General features: G+C 40.1%; 1 protein-coding gene across 1 annotated transcript in view; it reads left to right on the top strand.

Annotated features, from left to right (window-relative positions):
• Positions 1–440: 440 nt before the first annotated feature.
• Positions 441–26,064, top strand: part of LOC146621397 (3',5'-cyclic-AMP phosphodiesterase 4D-like) — a 42,206-nt gene continuing 16,582 nt past the window's right edge. Inside the window, exons 1-2 of the mRNA XM_085367375.1 lie at positions 441–584; positions 23,313–23,411. Coding sequence (XP_085223501.1) covers positions 23,367–23,411 — 45 coding nt within the window. The 5' untranslated portion in view covers positions 441–584; positions 23,313–23,366. The remainder of the gene's footprint in view (positions 585–23,312; positions 23,412–26,064) is intronic.

Below are 26,064 nucleotides of genomic sequence, written 5' to 3'. Positions count from 1 at the left end.
TCACTGTAAAAAGACTGTGGTTGGAAAGTGTTGATATAAAGTTCAAATAGTATTTGGAAATACGACTTTTGCTTTTAAGAGCATTATTAAGTCATTGAAAGAGTAGTTCAAAAATGAAGATTCACAGGGCTTTTACTTTGAAATCCAAAATAAGATGGCCTTGATAGTGACAGGGCACAATTAGGGTACAAGGCTGTGTCATATAGATCTAACATTAGAGTTTGTAAAAAAAAAAAAAAAGCCTAAATTATATGTTATTATGTTCTTAACATATCTGTTAATTCACTCGAAGTTGGCTTTTATTTTGAAATCCGGTTTCCACATCCATTCCCGTAATACTTTGAATACACAGGGAACGTAAAACAAACTGGAGGCTGGCTTGACTGCAAGTCTCGAATTGGAGGCTGGCTTGACACCAGTCTTATTCCAGAGAACATCAGTGAGCAGTGGAGTGGGACTTGCGGTGTGTGAGATGCACACAATACACTTTTGTTTGTTTTTGATCTTTCATTTGGACTCAGAGAGGAAACAGAAGATTAGAGGACAAATAATCTCTTTCTGGAACTTTCTGAGAAGGATTTAAAGTAAGTTCTGACATTGCCCTCCCTTTTCTGTCTGTCACTCCTCTGTATTGATAACAGTAGCTGTAGGACAGTGGCTTATCTTTCTGTGGACTTGGCAGTGGAGCTAAAGTCACACACGTGCGATTGTAATATGACATCAGAGCAAATACTGATACAGTGTGACAGCGGTTATAGTAAACACTCACACCATCATCACCAGCTCATCACTACAGCTAATCAAATACTAGAAGCCATCTGCATGTGTGTGCAAGTAAGTGCGTGCGGTTGGTTTATGTGTAAATGCACATGCGCTGGACTTAGATTCGGTGTGTTGGAAGAATGCATAGAAAGCAGGCTTGTGCTTTAGGGGAGGGACCGGTGCAGTGCGACTTCACAGTCACCAACCTCATCAGCAAACTTGTCACTGCAATGCTTTGCATTGACAGAGGAGCTCAAGGACTCCCCTCCCAAAATCTCCTGGTGTGACTTTCAGGCTGCGGGGTGGTTGTGGCGGTAGTCGGCTATAAATAGGCCTGCTCCAAATTGTGCTGCAGTCACACATAAATTCAGGGTGGGGGAAGAAAGAACACAGTCATTGCTTCTTCTTCTTCTTCTTTTGTTAGATTTTTTGTTTAAGAAAACTTTGTTCCTTCCAGAATATGATTGATAATACACACTGCAGGATAACCTGTTACCCATCTTTCATCTCTTTATCATAACAGCAACAGCCTTATGAATGGGAAAAGAAGGAGAGGAAGGTAAACAAACAGTGTTTCCTGGGAGTCTGTCTCCCAGTGTGGACTGACTCAGTTAATGCACAGGGTGTGAAAAGTGTCAGTTAGTAATGTTAAACTGTCACATGCTTTGCTCTCTTGATTTCCATAGACGTGATTATCAAATTTCCAGTCAAACCAGCTCGCCAGATTGTTAAACAGGTGTGTTAGAGCCCATACAAGAAGCTGGGCTTTGTCTCGGGATAATGTGTGCTCGCTTGTGTGAACACAGGAAAAGTTTCAAAAGTTAGATCATATTCACACAGCGTTACACTTTCATTGGATCCAGGAGGCTTTAATGTGGCTCCAGATGACCAGCTAACAAACATGTGGACCTGTTTATGTGTTGCACCTCACAGATGGAGACTGTGATTCATGACATGACCGTGACCACTGTTGTGATGTCACGGTGACTCTTCAGCACACCTTATTTGTGAAGCCAGTTAAAAGTTGTGGAAATGATGACACTTCTTGTCTCCTTTGTAGTTTCTAAGTGGTGCGATTTTTAATACCTTCCTGTCTGTTTAAGCTCCTTGTTGTTATCGTGCTGAACACAGTGAGCCCTGTGTTGTACCTGACCTCTACTATGCAAATATAGTAGAGTGCCGCACTCCACCTCCTCATGGATTAATCAGCGAGATGCAAGCGACACACTAAGCCCATTGTTTCACCTGTGCAGCACCTGAGTGCGTCGATAGTGGCTGAAACCGCAAGCTTAGACTCTGACCTACATGAAGGAGTGTTTGTGCTCTTTTCCACTTTGCAGAGATCAGAACAAGTCAGATTAGGATGAATAATGAATAACTGTGCTCACTAGACAATGACTGCATTAAAACCACCAACATGAAAATGTTTAATCTTACGAGCCTCTTTCTTTATCCCTGGTGTTATGTTGGGCTGGGTCTCTTTTCTGAATGAGTGCTGCTGCTGCTCAGTGTGAATGCAGAGTAATGAGCTTGGCTCAGTGCACTGTGTGTGTAGTGTGCAGGGACAGGAGGCATCTGCACTGCTGCTGATGTCTTTTGTATCAGTCTTGTAATGAAGGTCTCTGCAGGTTTTGGCGAACTGTCCGCACACACTGCATGTGGACAGCCGTGATGATGCTTAAGACCTTAACTTAGAGTGACAATGTCAACTCCAGTGTTTATCAGACTTTGTTGTTCTCAGATGGCTCAATTAGCATGAGAGGCTTTGAGTTAAATAGCGATGTAAGTCTTGTGAGTTTTCAGAAGTGAGGGGTCAGGGGTCAAGCAATAGCGGAGTACCGCAGTGTTTGTGCCAGTAAAGTCAAATGTCACAGGCTTCCCTGAGCCATTCTTGGCTGTTTATGAGTGGGAGTTAATGGAAAATTATATCATTTGCTTCCCAAAGCATATTCATTATTGTAATAATGGCAGTGTTTATTTTCTTCTGTTCTACTAAGTAGAAGTAAGAGCATGCTAAAGTCCTCCAAAGCTCTCAAGCAAAAGCACTACAATATGCATACGTACTCGCTGACACGCACGCACAAGAACATATAAGCAGGCAAAGCCAACAGCATTTAAGTGCCTTTTTATTGGAAACTGTTTTCTCATAACCATAAGCAGGAAAATCTCTGTGTACTCTGGATGTTAGAAGTCATTTTGGGACTATCCATTTTTTTTTTGCGGAGCTTGCAGATAGTTAAAGTCAGGTCATGATCTCTCGCCTTAGTTGTGAGATCACCAGCAAAGAAATAAACTCTCAGCAATTAATGTTACATCTGTTTTCCATTTCAAGGTGACATGATAAACGCTTTTTGAGTCATGAATTGTTTGCTGCTTATTCAGAGGGTGTTTCTCTGACTCCAGATGTTTGGCAACCTTGTAGCGATTCCAGTACAAAGCGCGCTGTCTGATATTAAGTCCAAGGACAAATGTGACATGTAATAACGATATCCCTTGGCGTGTAAAGACTTAGACAGACACGTGTTTAACAGTGTCGACAGAAACTTACAAGAAGATCGATTCTCCACCATTCGACCTCAATGAAGCTAATAAAAAAACCCACGAGCATTCAGCACAGCTGGAAAGCACCAAAAGAACCGCAACACAAAGTCTTACTAATAAACCACACTGTAATGACCAGCAGTAGGGCAGATTTAGTCTTTAATTGAAGTCATGTACACAGACATAAGCAGATGACATTTCTTGAGGATCTCTGCCTCTGCAGCTTTTGTGTGTGATGACTTTGCTGCGTTAAACAGGAAGAATGACCTTTGAGGGACACGAGAGAGGAGAAGAAGAGAGAAGCATCTGGGGCCTGCAGCTTACTTGTACTTCCCTTTCCCTTTGTCACTCTGGAAGTCCTGCCATTGTGCTTGTTGGCTTTTCTTTTTTTTAAAAAATAAAGTTTAAGAGCTTAAACTACTTTTATAGAAACACAACTAGGGATTTGGGAACTGCCCAGGGACTTAATTGTGGAGAGAATGGGGGTGGTGGGGGTTGGATGGGCTTGATAATGTCTCTAGAGGGTGGTGGTATGTGCTCGTTATGTTTTGGTCATCTCCTTCACAGCACATCCCCGTGCTTTATTTAACAAATACAAAATACTTTGTTTTCCTCAACCTCGGAAAACTTTCCGTAAACAAATGTTGACATTTTCCAGTGTTTGGACTGGGTCACAGCGATGCTGCTCCTGGTCCAGGAGACCAGAAAGGCTTTGTGCTACTGGAGACTTGAATAGTGTTTTCTTTGAAACTCGACTCGTTTTTTGTTGTTATTCCACATTGGGTTGCTGTGTCACACACAGACACACACATACACAGAGAGTCCACGTCCAAGATTAACAGCGAAACGAGAGCGTTCAGCATTTAATGATCGTTCCAGTCCCACCACAACGTCTCCAGCACAGTCAAACAACTGGATTGAGTTTCACTGTAACATGTCAAATCGTTTCTCACTGAGAACTGATTGCACTGCTTGGAGTGAGCACAACCCACAGAGTAATTGGAGTTAAGTGCCTTTGACAGCTAGTGTTTGTACAAGGAAGGGATGAATAAACATCAAGGGTGGCAAATGGATTACTTGACTTTTTTTTTGTCTGGCAAGAAAACACAAAATGACCCCCTTTAGCTCATGATAACTAGCCTCCACCCACAGCTAAATTATATCTAGTATATGAGCAGCTTATCAGTAGAGATGGCCTGCCAGTTGGCTAGCGAGTTTATAATTGGTCATTTGGTTGTGGAGTATTTGTGAGGTCATGACCCTGATAGAAATCCTGCTTGGTCCAGGACGTTATGAACAGAGTGATATCTGCTTGCCACGATTTGCTTATCCTGCTGCAGCATTTAGCACTGTCTTCACTAAGCACAGCTGTCTATTTAAACTGGCTAAGCTCCGCCAAACTGTGTTGGGAACAGTCCAATCATGTTGCAGGACAGAGTAATCCTGTTTTCACTGGGTTCATACGGTTGGTGCGTTGAATTCTGCCTCTCCTGCATTAACAGCATGGTATGCTACAATAACACTTGTTATCCAACATTTTCCCACCCATGGAACTTTGGGAATAATGCCCCATGCATTCATGAACTCTCAAGTAGCCTGCCTCTTCAGAAGAAAAGTGACAGGAAATAACACGAGTGTTCGATTTTCAGGTTTTGCAAAGTTATAAAAAATTCAGAGATAAATTGCGTGTGTGTTGTTTGCTGGTTTCTACTTTTAAACTGTCCATATAAACACTCATCCAGTATTTACATTTGTACTTATTATACATGTTTATCGTTTTAATGGTTGAGTTAAAATGTTTGCTCTGCAGATGGCTTTGCTTTAGGCTTATGTAAGATCATCTATAACTGTTCAATATTGACATTCATAAAAACTCTTACCATCCATGAGAATATAATTTGTCTTTGGGCGTGGCTTATGGGTAACTAAACAAAACAGAGAGAAAATGAGGCTTTCTCCCCCAAGGCTCTTTCCTTATTCTGGGGAGTGCTTCCTGTTGATACAGCAGGCTGGGGTCAGCAGTGAAAGTAATCTTGTAATTTCTCTGAGGCCATTCGCATTGCTAGGATCTTCCTGTTATATTAGCTTCTTGGGAACTATAACTTGCGTCACAATGATGCATTTTCCTCACTAATCATGTGGAGAATGTTTCCGCGTAGAAGTGAAAGGTTAATGTGACAGCTTTCTTCTTCTGTTTCGCATCATCGTGACATCCAGTGGGCTGAGCTTTTTGATTTATGTTGCTGTTGACGCGCTCATTGCAAATATGTGTATTAATATCCATCTATCTGATGTGATGTCACAAGTGGTGGCTAATTTGTCCAACAGGGGTTTTTGTTAGTTTAAACAGAGAAAAAACATTTATCTGTTTTGTTAGTGACATGTGTTAGCCAGCTGAAGCACAGAAGAAGGATTTATGATCTCACTTTGTAGAGCACTGGAAAATATTTACTGGAGATGAAAAAGTAGACTTCTCTGCTCTGTACTGAACTCAGTGTCAACTATACGGACAAAAGCATTGGGCCAGACCTCTTAATCCTTGAAATCAGGTGTTTTCATTTCCATTGCTGCAGGTGTATAAAATCAAGCACCTAACAATGCAGTATGCAGTATAGTTATTTTAGAGAGCTCAATTAATTTGAGTGTGGTACTGTAATAGGAAGCCACAGCCGCAACAAGTCAGATTATGAAAGTCTTTGCACAATCTATATATGACCTCGGCAAGTGGGTGATGTTGTTGGCAGCATTAATACTTGTGCATTATAATACATTGTATGTTAATTAGCTTGTGGTTGTGTCCTGCTGTTTTTTTATATGGATACAAACTGATTAAAAGCTGGGACTTTATTTTCTGCCTGTGTCCCCAACCTTTGTTGTCATCAGCTTTTTTCAGAGCCATCTTCATATATCGTCTCGTGCCCATTCTGATTTTGAACTCTTGCTGATATCTGTTAGTTCTTTTATCTAGGCTGTTATTAAAATCCTTTATATTGAGGCAATGATTTTTATGCTGTCATTGATAAATCTGTGGTGAAAAAGTAGCTGGAAGTGCACAGGAGGAGTCAACAGTACTGAACAGGCCACTCACAGTAGTTTTACAGACTGTGCCAATGTGATGTATAGTTTGGGGAGGTGCACATTAGCCATAGGTTACATTGTAAAGTTTCAGTGGGGTTACTTACAGCGTGTAAACGCCTTGTAATGTAGGTGTAGGCAGTCCAGTACTTACCTTAGTGTGTTTTGAGTTACATATTTTTATTGCAAGGGTACCGAGGAACTCAATGTGGTACTCATGTATGCAACATACAGCAAGCTACTCACTTAACTCAATGTAGCTTGCCATCACCAGTGTGTGAATGTGTGCGTGAATGGGTGGATGACTGGATATGTAAAGCGCTTTGGGGTCCTTAGGGACTAGTAAAGCGCTATATAAATACAGGCCATTTACCATTTTTACCATTTAACCCTCATTTACTCTGGTGAGTGAGTAATTGGATCAGAAAATGCCAGCTATCAGCTCTGTCACAGATAATCAACTCATGTGAAACTTCTTCTTCCCATGCGGCTGGCTAAAACAGGAGGTTTTCACTAATCTGTTCTCTCTTTCTCCCTCTATGGTGGCGGGAGGCTGGAGCATATTTCAGCTAATTTTGGACATGAGACAGAGTAGACCTTGGACAGATTCATGCTCAGATCCTCACCTACAGGACATTTAGAAACGCTAACATAATATAGAGGTCTCCGGATGCAGTTGAAACCCACGAACAGGCCAACACCACAGTCCTTACTTTCTTAATCAAGTTGGGAATCACTCAGTAAGTCACAGTCTTTCTAGCACAGTGCAATAGTAAAGCCCCAATAAAACTCTCCGTCATTTACAGATATCTGTATGCATCATCGCACTCTTATCTATCCTCATCCTATCCTTATTCTAATAGTCCCTCACACAGATATGAGATTGCACTAAAATGAAATGTTCCTATTCGAACAACACAGACTCTCATGCAAAGTAAAAAACGACATTGTTTATCGGCAGTTTTTCTCTTGGTTCAAATGCTTTCTGTCCTAAAATGTCACTCATGCTTTGCTTTCTCACTCCCACTCTCCTTTCTTTCCCCACCATATTTGGTGGAACAGGGTTTAATGCCATGAGACCGTTTAAGGATGCTGGATCACAGGTCTCAGAGAGACCTAAATGAATTTCACATCTCATAACATGTTGTCTTATAGCATAAAGGTGGGTCACTTATGTAGTCGCAGAGTTTTGAACAGTGAGTTGTGCCAAAAAGTATTCACATAGTTCTTTGATGCCTGCAGAGGTCAGGCCAGGTGTTTATGACATGTCTATGAAAATGAGCTTTTCTAACTCTTCTGGTCTTGTGTATCTGTACGATTAGCTTGCTATGCCCCTTTTAAATGGTTAAAAAGAGAATTCAGGGGATTGTGATCAGTCTCTTGTCCTGTTTCACTTTGAAACACCGAAAATGACTTACAGTGTTAATTAATGGCAAATGTTTTCTCTTGATGAACCAGTTGTGTAAGCATATCTGCTGGAAAGTATTTGGGTTTATAGCTGACCGTTATTACGTAGACAATATGGCAACATTTCTCCGTGGTTTTTGGTGCTGCTTCAAATTGGCAAATCTGATTATCACGGGAGGTTTGTTGGGAAAAAAAAGAGCCCTGCTCTGTATTTCTGCCACTGGAAATGTTTTTATAAAAATAAGATTACAGATATGTAATCAGCTTTCTGGCTCTCCTGATATAATCCGAGGCTAGACTAAGCCTCAGAGGGTGGGTCTTCTTTACATAACATGACAAGAAATCAGAAACACGAAATCATAGTGAGAGCAGCAGAATTTTGCTGCTCTCATTGGTTTGCCTGCTATGATTAACCCATGGTGACCTTAACACAGCGTTCCCATGAGAGGAAACTCCTCCAGTATACAGAAGCCATAATTTTTCTGAACCATGTAGTTCAGGACAGCTCAGCTGATTAGAATCACTTATTTGTACAATGGTACCACAGAATGCAATTACTTGGAGTAAAGTTTGTAAGAGATTATATTTCCTCCTGATATGAAAGGTTTTGTTGCATATAATGTTCGATATAGAATGCTAGATAATGGTAGATTAAATCAACAAGGGGTGCCATGAATAAGATGCAGAAGAGAACTTGTAGATTAAAGGAAGACTCAAAAAACACATAGGATCGAAATGGGAAAAATATCATATCTATACTGATATGGACTGGGTAATGTGTGAGGAACAATGAAAATGATAAACCTACAGACGGCTGACTTTAAAGACACCCTGAAATCATGCAGCTGGCTAATCCATTTGGCCAAAACTTAATTGCAGCAACTCATAATGGTACTTAGCAGTTTGTACGGCCCCCACATGCTTGTATGCAGGGCCTGACAACATCAGGTGATGTCTTGGAGATGTTCTCTCAGATCTGGACTAGGGCATCCCTTCCTTCTGGACAGTCTGAGGTGCAGCCTGGCGGCGTTCTTGGTAGCATTATATGGATTTAGGTCAGGCGAGTATGCTCCTACCTGCATATTGAGGTTGGGTGCTGTGGTGCACCAGGAGGACCCCAGGATCTTCTGCATCAGCGTAGGGTCTGAGAACAGGTCCAAGGATTTCACCCCAATAACTAATGGGAGTCAGGGTGCCGTTGTATAGCCTGTAGAGGTCTGTGCATCCCTCCATGGACATGTCTCTCCAGACCATCACTGATCCACTACCAAACCAGTCATGCTGAATAATGTCACAGGCAGCATAATGGTTTTCACGGCTTCATCAGACTCTTTCACATTTGTCATATGTGCCCAGGGTGAACCTGCCAGGAGTGGACCTGCAATTCTGGTATCTATGGTAAATTCCAATTGGGCTCTGGTGCCAGGCAATGAGCACAGTGCTGACTAGAGGACATCAGGCCCTCAGGGTGCCCTCATTAAGTCTTTTTCTGATTGTCTGGTCAGAGACATTAACACCAGTGGTATCCCGGAGATAATCTTCTAGGGCTCTGGTAATGCTCATCCTGTTCCTCCTTGCACAGATGGGTTAAGGACCTTCTACATGCGTGTCCAGCTCTCCGAGAGTAACTGCCTGGAATCTCGTTCATGCTCTTGAGACTGTGCTGGGAGACACAGCAAACCTTACAGCAACAGCATGTATTGATGTGCCATCCTACCTACCTGTCCTACCTCTTTAGTATGGCGTTATTTTTGTGCCACTATTCTGAGCGCACGTTAAAAAAAAATTGAGCGCACGTAAAAAAAAATTTGCAGGTGCAAGTGTTGCATTTTGAGGAGAAATTTATTTTGAGCAAAGAAAAGCTAAATTTGAGTGAACAAAATTCATTGCTGCGTGCAAAAATGTATTTCAGTGTTTGCTAGCAGCCCCTGTCGCTCAGTATTTGCACTTGCGCTTGCTCGCAATGTGCTGCTTACGCTCTCAACATTTCTGCCTGTGCGCGCTCAACTCTTTCTGTACACCGTTATATTTTTCGGCAAATTTAGTAATGCCAACATACTGAAGGAACAACATTTGTCTCTTATATATGATACACCTATATATACACTGTCAAAGACACTTGTCTTTGAGTGAAGATTTAAGGTGATAAGACATATAAATAACTGCAACTTGAATCTGTACTGAGGCTCAGTATTTGGCACAGAGTTCATGTTCACTGCTGTAATAGCTAATAATGATTAATATAATAACTATAATATTGGCCATATTATATTTACATTACCAAAGTGATATGACTTTAGTCTCATGAACAACATTAGCTAATTGTTATTTACTAACTAATCTTAAATGACTGTTCAGTACAGAAATGAAGCCCAAAAATCATGTTTTACTGTCCTGTGGTCTCAGCCTCAGATACTTATCAAATCACACAAAGCTCTTGTAGAAACAAACAAACAAATTAACAAAATATGTTCTCCTTCATTTCTGTCAAACAAAGTTGTATGACACGTTTCCAGCGGTTAGTATTATGGTTGCTAGGCAACCTGGGAAGCGAGATGGAGACTAGACCGTCCCATACAGACAAACTTGCCGTTTATTTTGCAACAACACTGCCCCTAGCGTCCTGGAGCACCTCCGTTGTGTTTTGGAATTTGCATGTGTTTTTGAGTTTGCATGTGTTTTGGAGTTTGCAAGTGTTTTTGAGTTTGCATGTGTTTTGGAGTTTGCAAGTGTTTTTGAGTTTGCAAGTGTTTTTGAGTTTGCAAGTGTTTTTGAGTTTGCAAGTGTTTTGGAGTTTGCATGTGTTTTGGAGTTTGCAAGTGTTTTGGAGTTTGCATGTGCTTTGTCTCTAGGGGCCACCGTATGTCATGCTACCAGTAGAGACACTGAGCCTAGGCAAATGCAAAAAACAGTCGGAAAAAAATGAGGAGGGAAAAAATGTCAGTGGCCCTAACCTATAAACCCATTCCTGTTTTGGGGTTTGTCTCATTGTTGCCCCTCTAGTGAACCTGTTGTTAATATAATTAACACAAAAGCAGCTGTAACTGATTAAGAACCTCTTCTGATACATAATTGTCCAGATAAGTTTAACTGACTTCCTGCTATACTCTGATTTTAAAGTTTTTCTTCCCAGGAGACCTGGTTAAACCGAAAAGTCCACAGGGTAAGATAAATGTAGCTGCAGTAGTGTGGTGGTAGACTGCTCCCCCTAGTTCTCAATCTAATTTTGAGCATGAACAAGAATAAGTTAGTGAGCTAGTCCATTTAGTCATATGTATTTAAGCATGAAAAGTTTAAAATGCATTTTAAAATCAACTGGGAACCAATGTAAAGACTAAGATGCAAGCTTGCTTGCTAGAATCTATTAGGGTTGTTGCTGCATAATTTCATATTGCTTATAAAGAAAGAAAAATGATCATATTAGATTTACAGGTGTTGTATATTTTAACTTTCTTTTAGTGTTACATCTGGCTCTAGACAAAAGTCATTGCTCGATATGAGCGTTAAGCTGTAAAAGCATTTTATTTCATCAGAGTTTAATTTATGACTGGACCAAATAACAAACAAATTAATTAAATATTGGGAAATGCTGCTGTCATAAGCAGTGTTGGCCAACAAAGGTTTTCCAGTTTAATGTAAACTGAGGGTATATGATTGCAATAAAGCATGACAACATAACCAAATGTATTTCTGCCGGGGCGATTGTGGCTCAAGAGTTGGGAGTTCGCCTTGTAATCGGAAGGTTGCCGGTTCCAGCCCCGGCTTGGACAGTCTCGGTCGTTGTGTCCTTGGGTGAGACACTTCACCCGTTGCCTTCTGCTGGTGGTCAGAGGGCCCGGTGGTGCCAGTGTCCGGCAGCCTCGTCTCTGACAGTGCACCCCAGGGTGGCTGTGGCCACCATGTAGCTTGCCATCACCAGTGTGTGACTGGATGTGTAAAGCGCTTTGGGGTCCTTAGGAACTAGTAAAGCGCTATACAAATACAGGCCATTTACCATTTTTGCATGGGGTCAGAATCAGCAAACAAATGTTTCTCCCCAGCCTTACAAAATAAAGGAGCAGATTGGATCACTGTCTTCCTTAAATTATGTAGTAATGAGCACTGACTTAACATGTAGAGATGGCTGGGGTGATAATATTTCCTACAATGGCATTTTCCTTTTACACTCTTACTGTCCTACTTTTACTATTTTTACCTAACTTAATTGTTTACTTTTCTTTTACTTTTTATTTCAACTGTTAGTTATTTGTTGTTTATTGTAAATGCTGTAACACAATGATCTAGCTATCTAGGTACTGTAGCTTTTCAAAGTGTTCTCTACAGCAGCGGTCCCCAACCTTTTTTTTTGCCACGGACCGGTTTATGTCTGACAATATTTTCACGGACTGGCCTTAAGGTGTCCATAAAACCAGTACCAGTACAAAAAAATATTTATTCATTACACATGGGAAAAGACCCAGGGAAACCGAGTTAACGATAAACACAACAAAAAAATAACAATAAAAACCGATAAAAACCCTGAAAACTATAAATTTCACACCCGAGCCTCAACTCTCGCAGCCCAGTACCAAACCAGTCCATGGCCCGGGGGTGCTCTACAGAACCTGATGTAGCCATTGAAAGTATTCCTGTGTAAAATGAAATTTAAAATGACCTCATTCAGTTATGATAGCTTGGTCACTTGAGGATTAAAGGCATTTAATGTATTATTTATCACCTGTAGGCCTAACTTGCATCTAGATACACAGTTAACTCCAAATATTCCTGAATGTTTGCTCGCTAGCTAGTTAGCTAACAAAAGCACTTTCTCCTTCAAAGCTAAGCTGTTGTAAACCACATGAAGAGCAAGGCTTCTCCCTGCAGACACAAATGATGAAACACATATCACCAAACTCGAGGTAAAAACTATAGTTTGAATTTTAAATGCTCACAATTATGTGTAAAAATTGTAGGTAGTGTATCTATACAGGCTTTTAGTATATCAGCTTATGGAAACATATGCTAACTCAGTATATAACTGCAGTATATAAGGCAAAAATAGAGTTTTTACAACTCTAACAAGCTTGAATGTGCTTTTTGTTGTGTGCTCTGTCAGGATGATCCACACTGTGTCAATAATGTTGAGGTCTAGACTCTGGGGAAACCAAACCATGACTAACACTGTTCCATTGTGTGTTTTTCTATCAAGGTATTAAAATGTACCATCCCCACCCCACATTAGAAAACCCATAACAGAAAAAAAAAATCCTAAATGACATATTCTGTCTGAATAAGCTCAAGTATACATCTGAAAATCAATGATTATCTCCAAACCATTACATGGAACTACAATAGTCAGTCTCTATACAGGTGGTAGGATCTTTAATAAGAACTACAGACATGGACAATAACAGTTCATCATTGAATCCTTCAGAATACACTGTTTGCAGATGATATATGAAATAGGCCTCTCTATTGTAGAAGTTTCCGCTCCCTATCACCACCCCTTTTCATCAGTGCAGCCACACACGCTGATTTCATTCCCAGCTGAGTGAAAATGTCTGCCTGTAGGGGCCCAATCACCATTATTTCTGATATTACTCTAATGCTCCTTCTCAGTCTAGACCTCAATATAACAAAATCCACAAGGGCACTTAAAGTCTGCCACTTTTGTTTACTTGTATCTTGTTTGCTTGCTTTATGGCAATTTTGACCTGAAGCGTTGGAGTGTGCAGAAGACCAGCACTAACACTGCTTAAATTAAGGATCAAATCAAGAAATTACCAACTAAATGTAATATTTTATATTTTAAAAAGTTTTTCATTTGTACTACAGATAGAAAAAAAAAACCCCACAAGCCTAGGCACTCGGCAGAGCTGTGTTCATTCAGTTGGAATAAAAATTGCCTGTTAAAATATTGTGGGGCAGAAAAGGTGCAACACTAACACTGCAGAAATTCGCACGAGATAAAGCTACTGAGCCAAGAGAAATACCATGAAAAGCCTCAGGTGGAAATGCTTTAATGTGCTTTGACACATTTGTTTTCCCCCTGAAGTGTGTATTCGTGCGTATGTGTGTGTGGAACAGTTTGTGTATCACACGTCTGATAAGAAGACTGTCGACTGTGATGTTTACAATAACCGACAATCCATTTAAAGGTTCTTCTAGTTAATTGTATGACTTAATAAAATAATTACATTAAAGTACAACAACTTGCAGTTCAAGTTTAAAATCAACTGTATGTGATTATGAAAGGCTACTTCCAAAATCTTTCTCATATTTAGCTTGCAGAATTTTACCCACGAGCTCTTGTGAAAGCATGGAGTTGTCAGGCTAGCCGGGTCATTACATGGAAAGAAACCAGCAGACGCGGGTTCGTGACCTTGCTTCATTTCTTTGTCCTGCTGGTCATCAGCGTGCATATCGAATCACATCTGATGAAAGAGATGCAAGTTGCAATAGAGCCCCACCACTGTGTGTCTGCTGCTTTTTACTGGCCTGGACCGACAGGAGTGACTCATCACCAGCTCTGCAGGGCCTTCTAATGCCTGGGGTCGATGATGTCAACAGGGCTAGTACCATGTGTTTAGGGGGGACATTGGATAGCAGACTTTGTCTTTGGGTATCACAGCTCAGGGAAAAACCACAAATATTTACAACTCTGCAATTTGATATTAGCGGAAATAGAAGAAAAACCTGTTCTAGAAGCAGCATATAGTGAATATATATCGCTGCTTCGTATTCAAAAGCATATTGTTTTGCAGCATGTCTTATAATATCATTAAGTTTTGTCATTTTAAAATTTATACAGAGTAGAAGGCAAGAAATAAATCTTGGTTCTCTGGGAGCCTCTGCTGGAAGTTTAAAGCAAAACACTTCTTCCATGCATCTGCAGTATAGGACGTATCCGACAATAAAATAGATAGAAATATATACACATTTATATGCAGAATCTGCAATGATTTTTTTTGCATAAATGTAATATTATACTATGCTGTTAATGACACTAAATCATTATCAGCCCAGCATAATTTCATATGTATATATTTTGGCCACCAGGGGTCAGCAAAGCAAGCCACAAACACAACATCAGCACTTAAAGTATACATCATGAAGTTTCTGGTAAACTGCAACTAACAAATGAAGACAAGGGGGCAGCAATGGAACAGCAAAGCTGCTTATCAGCAGAAAGTGTTTTATAGATGCACCAATGAAAACCAAAACAACACAAAACAAAACACAAAGACTGCTCAAATGCCTGACTGACCAAATGAGCCACAGGTGCAAAGTGGGAGTGGTCAGTTGTTCCAAAGGTTGTTTTTTTTTAGCTAAGGAGCTTTTAAGTTGGGTACAGAGAATCAGAAGAAGGCCCTGATCTGAGACCCTGAGAACCTGGCTTGGAGAATAGGGGTGGAGGAGTTTGATTATGTAGGTGGAGGCCTCAAAACTAAAAACCAAGGAGATGAAAGCATAGGAAAGCATCTCCAATTCACTTTTTAATACAGCAGTCCTGAGATCATCAATACCTTGTAAAGAGAGAAAAAACGAGTTCTACTGTATTATACTGTAATCTCCAGCTACATTTGTCTCAAATAGGATGAGATACATTTTATTTGATCCAAGTTTACAGCCTGCAAACACAATACAACATTTTGTAAATACAGTACAGGAAGATAATACTGTCATGTGGCAGTAGCACACAAGGGCTTTCTCTGTGCATTATTCCTGACAACAGCTGCCCTCTGAGGCTGTATGCGAGGCTGATGAAAACTGAACCAAGCAGTGAAAGTGCACAAAAGTGCACCGTTCAGTGACTGGTGCATTTATCAGAACATTCACTCACAAGTTTTGATAAAAGACCATTAAACCATTATCTGTAATTGCTGAGAGCAATGGGAAATTTTCTTTAAACAATTATTAAGTCATATACATGATATACTAATGGGGTACACCACTGGCTTTGTATTGTGCTTACATTAAGCTAATGGATCTGCGATAGGGAACACGTAAAAAAATAAGTCAAGCCAATAGACTCTAAGCTATCCCATTAGTTCCCAACAGTCTCCAAAATTGTTTGACTGTAGCTCTGCAGTTTTACTCAGCATTATCTTCCAATAGACACCACTTACCTGGTAATGGTCTCAGGCTTTAGAAAGCTCCCCTCTGAGACCCAGAACATTTTCTGCTCTTTTCACAAGAATTGCAGTGCAGTGGATAAACTGAACCTAATGAGCAAAATCCTGTATGAGGGGAGGAGGGGGATCAGCCCTCTGATTAGAGTGGTTTAATGAGACAATTAGTGCTGTATTAACTATGATAAATTGGAGAAGTTGCCAGAAGCGATAGGTTAGATATGAAAGGTCAAAGGGTTTGAAAACTGTCATGAATTCAAGGACTTCTTAAACTGAAGAGGTGGTCTTTGGTGAAAATGGAAGATTGACAGCAGCTGCAGCAGTTAAAACTGTAAAGTTATATAAATTTACAGCACATAACCTTCCACACTGTATATTCCAACTCATGGTTTATAAAAGTCTTTTAGGCAGTTTGTGAAATAAATGGACTACTAATGCTTATAATGCTTTTCTACTGTTTTAATAGAAAGAGCTTTCTTACTACAAACCAAGCACTTTCTTATGCACTTCTAGAGACTTTTACCCAAGCATTCCTGCACTCACATGGGTGCATCAGGGGTAACTCAGGGTTCAGTATCTTGCCCAAATAGTTACTTTTTTATTAAGTAACTATTTGGTGTAGTATGAATAGCAGTGGGGGAGGTCTGTATCAATAGAAAGAACCTGTAAAAAATCATGAACATGTAGTTCTAAGTTCAAAATCTATGCACTTCTTCACACTTTTTAAATCCTTTCACTGCGTTTGCTCTAATCAATGGACTCTTTTTTTATCGGTTTACTGGACACAAATCTTCCACCTTTAATTTTCAAGGTTTTCCATCCACATTTGAAATCTGGAGGGCGTGGTGGTGGTGGTGATTGCATCAAAGGTTTAGCCATTGTTTAGAGTTTAGGAATAAAAAAAAATGATTGGTTAGGGTGAGAAAAAATGATCGTTTGAGATAAAACACAACAGTTGTCACTTTTTTCATAGCCAGTGCGACATGTATGTGTGTGTCTGTCCATTAAATTATGGGTCTGCCTGTATACCTGCTATTAAACTACATTCATTTCAAAGTTGTGTAAAAACAAAACATATTTATTATTTTTTCATGACTATTTCATGCTTTGCTATAAAACCAGGTTGTATTTTAGTGCTTTAGGAAAGATCTCAGTGACTCTAAAGTTGGTCTTCAGATGATCTCGGAAATGTATTGTCTTTTTTTAAGCGTTCAACGATTTTTAAAAATATAACACCAATCAATTTTTTTTTTTTTTTAGCGGTGAGCGATCCAATACGTGTGTCTGAATTGCCTAAAATTGAAGGAAATTCAATCAGATGGCACTTTGTTGTCACGGCGCAGCTGAATATCGAATTGTTTTCGAAATACTCCCACGTGTGACGACCTCAATTTCACTACACAACAAGAAAACAGTGTAGTGTCTGAGTCACGCCTGGGTCTGTCAGACAATAGGTGGAATATAAGACAATTATTTTTAAGGAGGCTTGAGGGGTGGTAGCCAATTTACATTTCAGGTAAAATGTTGTTGTATTTTCACGGTCGACTTGCTGTGGAATTGTTTCGAGCTGCCGCAAAGACTTCATCACTGTCAACAGAGCGCTGCAATAATGAATAGAGGAAATTTGTGCTGTTCTGCCAGATATGGCTTTATTACAGACGCTTTCCATTCGTCCGTGCTTGACAGTGAATTGGAGCTTTGCATAAGATAAAGCGTATATTTTTGAAGTAGAGAATAAGGACTGTCACAATCCCTCCTGAAGTGACAGCACACATCTATAATTTGTGTGTTGTGTTCCAAGGGCGCGTGTTTGCAAATCTACAGTGGCATGCCTTTGAGTATAAGTGAGTGTTTGTTTGTGTGTGTGTGCCCTTCAGTGGTTTGGTTAGCTGACGTATGTAATGAATGGCAGTAAATGGCTGCCCTTAGTATATAGGACAAGACAAGGTCAGGCAAATAAAGGCGTCGGCATCGCTGTTTCCTTACAAGTTCAGCCTCATCTTTTCTGCTTTTACTGTCATAACTAACAATCAGAGCACCACTTGGAGGAGCCACTGCCTTGTTTCAGCTTATGTTTTAGTCAGTGAGTGGGGAGACAGCTGCTTGCTGCTCAGCACTGAGAAGCCAGGTTTCTTCTTCTACTTCTTTTTAAAAAAAATCAGTTTATTCCTCCGTGCGAGAGCTCATCTTACTTCAAAAGGGGTTGAACAGCGATCTTAAAGCAGCAATCAGTGACCAAAATCAAATGACTAAATCAACTGGATATTATTTGTTTTGCCATCTTCAGATAAGTGGAGGAGCTACATGAGGTGGGAAAAAAAAGCCCTCTTCTGTCAGTGGCTGAGAAATGAGACCCATAATTGGATGGCATGTGGGGAGCTTTTAGTGCGCATCAAACACGTTTCCTTGCCTATTCACCCAGCAAACACTTTAATGTACCTCATAATGGTTTGTAATTTATTTTAATTTGAAGAGTCTAATATGAAGCTTTGCAACAGCTTTGACTGATTTGTTTACGGATTTGTCCCACTTCAGCGTTTCCCATCTAAGGTTGAATATTAATATTTTATATATGACTTCCCAGCGGCTTGTCGACAAAATATTAGCTTGACAAATTGTACAAAAAGACTGCCTAGACTGACTAATAGAGTCTAGGCAGATCAGCCTACAAAGAGAATAAAAGCGACTGGCTATTTCAACAAAAGCCGCAGTGTCTGCTCATCTCAGCTGATTGAACGGCTACAATAAAAGGCTGAGCTACTTTTGAGGGATTATTCAATAACCAGCTGTGAGCTCTCAACAAGAAAAAAAAAGACACATTTCAAACAGCAGTTAAAATTTAGAGCATATTAGACAGTCGTGACCTTCTACTACTGAGTTGGGTGTGGGGAGCGGGGCCATACAGTGCCTCATCGTATTTTTGCTCTCTCGCCTAATGTGATTATACAGGATAAACTCTCATTGCTCTCCTAAAGGTGGCAGGAAGTTAATTGAAAAAGCCAACAGAGGATGTATCAAAGGGACATGGGAAGAAATTGGCACCAGCAGAGGGCAGTTCTCATGTCTGGATTTGGGGATGTGTAAGTCTAATCGTGCCTTGTGTAACTAATGCTTGAGCTCAGACAGAAATCAGCCCCCTGTGGTCGCGGTGCAGGCACATGCTCTGCTGCGCTGATCCAGCACATGCACTCAGACACACAAGCAAGAAGGACCCTTTGTCTTCAAAACAAAAATAACAAAAGGATTTGTTTTAATGCACAAACTCTGGTGCTGCTGACTCGTATGTCTGTGAGAGATCAGTTAGACAAGTAAATTGTCGGGGAGGTGTTGCTGTTTCCGGAAGAGAGTGTGCCATTGTTATTATTATTTTTTTGACTCTTTATTTAGACTTTCTGTCAGGAGTGCAGGCATGCATGACCAATCCTTATAGCACAGTTCAGATAACTGTAATTATTGTCTGCACTTTTAATTGAGAATTTACATGCTGGTATTCTTCTCATCCACTTAGCGTAGCTCCCAGCAGCGTGTTATAACAAGGTGAATACTAATAGCTGGCTGAGATGTAGAGTGCGATGCCGTTTATCCTTCTATTTCTCTCTCTGTGTATTTGTAGCTGAGCCATGTCTCCTGTTGATTCAGTTTTTGTTAAATTAGCCCAGTGCTTTCAAGGCTGAAATTCTTCTGATTATTTTGAGGAATCATCAGATTTGGGCTCCCGGCCAGGACCAGAGAGACTTCGAGAGATGGCGAGGGAAGAGAAGTCTGCTTCATTCTCCTTAAGAGCTTCTTCCCCTTAAAAGCCAAAACAGTGTGGCTGTTTTCAACTTCTGTGTGCGTGTGTGTGTTGTCATGGCAAAATAAATACTTTGAAAGATGTACAGATGTCATGTATTTGTGCACATATTTTTTTATGATTACTGGATGGATGGATTGGCTGACTCATGAGCGCTGCACAATGTCCATATTGCACATGATACAACCTCTCGTGTTTATACAACTTCAGCAGCAAGGTGGGCTTAACCTTGTGAGAAAGCTCTACAGAAATCCAAGTTAAAAATCCCAAATTCACCTCAACTAATCTTGTAGCTATCTATTTCAACATTAAAGCCCCTTCCAAGAAGTCCAGAATTCCCTTGTATGAACATAATTCTAGTGTACATATTTCATGCACACGTTGCTCAAGAGCTGTCGACCGTATTGAACATGATGCAGCCACTGCTTGCTAGGGAGTTGTGTATTGCCCAACTGCTTGGAGGTGGTTCCTGGGATGTTACTGGTTGTCACTGGGTGAAATTGGTTGCAAACTACGCCCTGCACCCAAATCCTCCTACTAATTCCTTTGGTTGCTAGCAGATGGCTACAGTTTCTTGTATTTTCTTACCACTGCAAAAAATTCTCTCACTGTAAAAAATTCTCTCAAAAGTCTCTGACAAGTTCAAATCTCAGCGTCCTTGACCTCAAGGTCAAGGTAAGAGGTCAAGTTTTCTGAAAATGTTATGAATGAAATAACTCAAGAACAAAGCAAAGTGGGATTTTGAAATTGATAGCATAGGTGTGTCTGAGGGGGGGCACTGGTGGTTCCCAGTATATTTTATATTTGTCTGCAAACACTTGCTAACTATTAGACGAGTGGCAGTAATACTTGAAAACGTGACTTCAAAGTAAAAGTTGAGTCTTTTGAAACTTGTTGAGTCAAAACCTTTACTTTGAAGGCACACCTTCCTCATGTCCACGTCGTTTTGGACTTTTCACTGTAACAAAACAATGTTTGTAGACACGTCTGTCACTTCCATTCAAACTGTGATTACAGCAATATACTAACTATCAAAGCAGTCACAAGGAGGTTTTTGGGGGCGGGGTGAGGAGTACATGTTTTACCATAGGTAGTTAATGACCAGGGTGTTGCTGACCAGCCCGAAGCCCTGTATGACTGGCACTGTAGCCACTCACAACCTGTCAGCGAATACACATTTTCCCCTCACAACTGGTGGTTGCAAGACCGATTTCTAAGCCTCTGTTGCTGTGACTCTGCAGATGCATTTAGCTAAGCAAGCTAGCTGGCAATGACTCTCCATTAAAATCCATTAAAAAACAAACAAACAAAACCCCAAACAAGTTTCTCCACTCAATCTCCATAAACCAATGGATGATGTCACTGTTGCTATCTCCATTTTTAAATGCAGGCCCACTTTACATTCTTGCCACACACTCTTTTACATTTGTTATATGAAGTATTTTTTTATGGTGTGTAAGCACAAAAATAACACAGCTGGTGTGTGTTTGTGCAATAATGGGAAAATCTGGTCCTGGAGAAACCTGCTGTTGCGGTGACTACCTCAAAGGCCATTTTGAGCTCTTTGGCAGGTATTTATATGTCTGTCTGTGGATGGGTTTTGTCAGATGATGGTATCTCGACTCTTCAGGTTACAATTATGAAACTTTACAGAATGTTTTTACCAATTTGTCTGTCAGAGTTTTTCCAGCATTGTCAGTCTGGTAGCATTGAGCTGCACTGACTGATAAATAGCTGCATAGTGTTGCCAAACTGCAACATAACCAAATTCAAAATAATTGACAGGGTTTTCCAGACGGGCACTGGTAGAACATGCAGACAGCATAATCACAGGCCCTTGCATTGTCATGAAAGAGGTGACTGTAGAGGAAAAGTAAAATAAGAGATTCAAACAAATATTTATTTGCATCTTTGTTGTTTATTCATTCATGGCACTTTAAAACTAAAGCTAAATCAGAAAACACTGAAGCAAAACAGTTGAAATGCATGACCTGTAGTAAATGTGGGGAAGTGTATGGGTTCATAACAGTTAACAAATGAACAAATAGTTGATCATGAGCGTTCGGCATAGGTCAAGGCTGTGGTTTGCCCTGAGGTTGTGTTGTGCTCTGCATGCACTATAATCTGCCTTGTGTGCCTTACATTACATTGTTGTGTGTTTGTTACATTGTTTGAATGCAACTTGTCTGTGAAAATGTCTGAGTATTATCATTGTGTGTAAATTTTAGGTGCCTGTGCATGCTTAGTGAAGAACATGTTTACCCTATGTTCATGATGGTGATGAGTACTAAGATTTGGACTAACATAAAAAGCAATACTTTCTCTTCTCTTCTCTTCTCTTCTCTTCTCTTCTCTTCAGAGACTAATCAATAAAGTCTGTCCAGCCCTTCAGTTTTTCTGTCTGTGGTGATTAATTGACCATCCTGTCACTCCACATGTTTTTAGTGGACATGCACCTGGTCTGACAGACCAGACAGAAGGATAATGTCTGACCTTTTTGGCTGATCTCTCACTTAGAGTACATCCAGTGTTTCTGCTGAGTCCTGTCAGGCAGGCAGGGACAGAATGGAGTTGCTGTTGTACCTGGGCTCGTGGGCCATGGAAACAAAGGATTATATAGTAAATAAGAAGTGATGTGAAGGTATATAGGTTGCTTTATATGGCTGATAAAAATTCATTGCTTGGCTGGGTACCACTCATGCGGAACACAGACGGAAGAAGTTGCTGTTGGAGAAATCCACATATGGATTCGCACTAGCCTTGACAGAAATATAGGCAGAACCGCAGGAGAGAGTGAAACGAGGAATTCTGAATTGTCTGATTACTTTCTTGATGCTTCTCGCAGGTGCATAAAAACAAGAGATGACAAGAATGCTAACACTCAAATAGACTATTTATCTATGCAGCAAACAGACCATACCAATTAGATTATTCATTTCTTTGAAGCTACACCGGATTTTGTGCATGTGTCAAAACACTTTAGGCTCTGGGAATGGTTCTGGACATCCATTTAAACACAGTTGGTCCTATCTGTGTGTGTGTGTGTGTGTGTGTGTGTGTGTGTGTGTGTGTGTGTGTGTGTGTGTGTGGCAGAGAGAGAAAGAAAGTTATTAGGCCAGGTAAACAGAAAAGGGTTGTGCAACTCTGGCTGATAATTCACTGACCTTTACATTTTACACTCTAATGCATCCTATTAGGCCAGTGGATCCCAGCATGCCTCCTTTCTTACCAACACACTCGGGGCATTATGTTCCCCATTTACCACGCACACATACATGCACATGTATACACATGTGCATGTTGTCTGGGAGATCAAAGCTTTCATATTCTGAAACCACAAAGCTGCCAGGAGGTGGAAGAGCCTCAGCCTGTCAAATTACTGCTTTCTTACCTGAAAATAATAAGTAGTACATTTTAGAAACTCCACACTCAGCGTATAAATTCTTTAAATATTTATCTGTTTTTTTCCATTTGGTTTAATCTTCACAAAGAACAAGCAGAACTTTGGATTTTTTTATACCACTTTACATCACCAGTTTGATAATGACATTAGGTTAATACAAATGTGTGAAATGGGTACAAATAATACTTATATCTTTTTTTATTTCTTTTTGTTTTGTTAGCCCACTTTTTGATTAACTCTGACTGACTGAGCCCTGCCAGAGGTGGCCCGCACCATGCAAAAGGATGACCGGTCCGGGGACGACAGCCAGCGAGACAGCGTGAGTGAACACCAGCTTTGCAATTTTTGCAGCTTTATTGATTTTTTTTCCTTTTTACATGCATTTACATCTCAGTATTCTCTGTTTTCTCTCTTCATAAGCCAAAAAGATTCTGTTGTACAAGTTCAGTGTCTTGAAATACATTTTTAATCTTTGTTTTAAATCCATTTCTTGGTCTATAATTCTTATTTCTTTGAAAAGCCAAACGTGTTCAGGAAGTCGTTTTTGGTTAATGGAGGAATTTGTAATTTGTGCACTTGTACACCACAGAATTTGTTTACTTTCACTGCCACAGTGTATGCACAGCCTAGCCATCGCTAAAGTTGACCAAGGCTGGGCTATTGGGATTTTGAATGTTGGTATATGTGTCGGAGTTGTTGCTGCAGGTTTGCATCCATGCGAGCACCAACTCTGCTTGTTCTTGGTGCAGATCTGACTGGACAGAGGTATCAAGGTGCTCGAGCCTGTACTTTTGCTATTCTCACAGCAGCACACTGCCCTGCAGCTGTTTCAGCAGGACACTGCACGCCCACACACTGCCAGATCCTTGCTGGATGAGAAGCATAATCAGAGACTTCTTTAGCCAGCATTTAGTCCTGATATGTCCACTATGTTCTGAGCATGCCTAGAACATAGTGGGTCAACATGTTTATCCGAGGCAGCTACTACCATTGCACAGTCACACTCGTTCAGGAACAGAGAGCAATTCAACAACACATCTGGACATGTGTAGAGTCCATGCTCAAATGGGTAACTGCTTGGCTCACATTGAGAGGAAGACATACCTCAAATTAAATGTACTAAATATGTACATTTTATAGGGTTGGTCTGTGAAATCTAGTGAAAAACAAACAAACTTGTGATTTAAAAAAAATAAGAGGTCTCTTTTTGTAAGGGTTAGGAAGATAGTGCATTTTATTTTTTATTTTTGAAAACATCTTAGTCTTCATAATGTGTTAATAAAACACAAATTCCCTTGCATGCCCAGACGAAAATGGCATTTCAATGTTTGCTATAAACCTGCAATATGAGCATGATTTCTTTTAAATGAACCTCATATAAAATGTAGTCCAGCCTCAAAGATCTCCATATGTACACCTTTGCCTTCATGTATGTTAACATTAGCTTTATAAATGGCAGAGTCAATGTTTTTCCTACACAAATTAAATCTTTTTGTTCATCACTCTGTGATTAAAGCCCAGTGGTTTCTTTTAGATGATGATAAAGAGCTTGGGTTACTGGGACTGTTATACGTAAGAAGCTGTGCTGTTGACTGACAAATGTTTTTCACCTCGGCAATCATGTTTTTAGGGTTTAATTAGTCATGCAGTCATCATCATCAGTGACTAATTTAATTTTAATTTTCCTCGATGATTATTTTCATTCCAGAGTAATTGGTTGGTTCATTGAATGTAAAAAAAAAAAAACTTTTCAAGAGCCTGACCTGATGTGACATTTCTCGTTATCCATTACAAAGCAAAGACACACTGTGAGATTCTCTCACTTAGCATGAGAAAGCAAATTTTCACAAGAGAATATTAATTTAGATTCTGTTTGCAAATTGTTCCTTAAAATGGTTTCAAACCAGTTTTCTGAATATTTGCCAATTATTTTTCCCTCAGTCAACTAACTGATAATCAACTGATTAGTTTTGCACTACAAATACAACACAACTAACAAGCTTACGGCAGACTGGATATAAAACATATTAGTGGTCTTGAGCAATAGTTCTCCAGGCTTGGTAAAGGTCATCCAAAGATTGTCTTTGGACATCAGATGCTTTTTCACATTTGCTTTTTTTTCAGTCCACTCCTTGAACCAGACCATTTTCAGGGTAATGTGATCTTTTTTTTTGTTAAGCCATTTACCAACCTATGAATCATAAAAAGGCACCTAACAACACAAAAGATGCCGACCTATAAAGTTATCTACAGCAGATGTACAGTATCTGAAAGTCATGCTGTGAAAAGATCCAGCGAAGACCTGACCAGTCACTGAAGCCTCATCAGAAATGGTCTCAGTGGAAGGGTGCTGTGAAGAAGCCATTCCTAAATATGGAGAATAGGGAGAAATAGGGAGGTGATGTATGCCAAATGACACAAGCACTGAACAGAAAATCAGTGGCAACAGATTTTAGGAAATGACGAATCCAAAGTTGGAATTTTGGTTCAAATCACTGTCAGTGTTGTGCAGACGAGCTCTGGAGAGAGGTGCAGTATTAAGTGTCTACAGCCATCATCTTGGACATGAGTTGGGACTGTGTTTCAGCCAGTGTTGTTGTCAAAATTAATGGCATCATGAACATGAACTATAGAGTGAGATTTTAAACCATCATTAAATACCATCATTTTGCATCATGACAGTGATCCCGAACACATTACCAATGCAGTAAAAAACACACAGTGCAACACTATCAGTCATGATTGGCTTCCCCAGAGCTCAGACCTCAACATTATTGAAGCGGGGATCATCTTGACAGAGAATGGAACAAAAGGAAGCCAACATCCAAAGAAGAGCTTTGAATCCCCATCATGAAGCCTACAAAACTATTCCTGAAGACTACTTAAAGAAATCCCTAGAAAGCTTGCCTGTGATAAAGAAAAAAGGTGGTCATACCAGATATTGCTTTTTAGAATGATACAAACTCTGCTTT

The sequence above is a fragment of the Diplotaxodon limnothrissa genome, linkage group LG12 (genome assembly GCF_057381915.1).
Source record: "Diplotaxodon limnothrissa isolate DT_005_m linkage group LG12, D_limnothrissa_male_GT1.1, whole genome shotgun sequence".
Taxonomy (NCBI): domain Eukaryota; kingdom Metazoa; phylum Chordata; class Actinopteri; order Cichliformes; family Cichlidae; genus Diplotaxodon; species Diplotaxodon limnothrissa.
The sequence above is the reverse complement of the archived record's forward strand: the minus strand, read 5'-3'. Positions and strand labels throughout refer to the sequence as shown.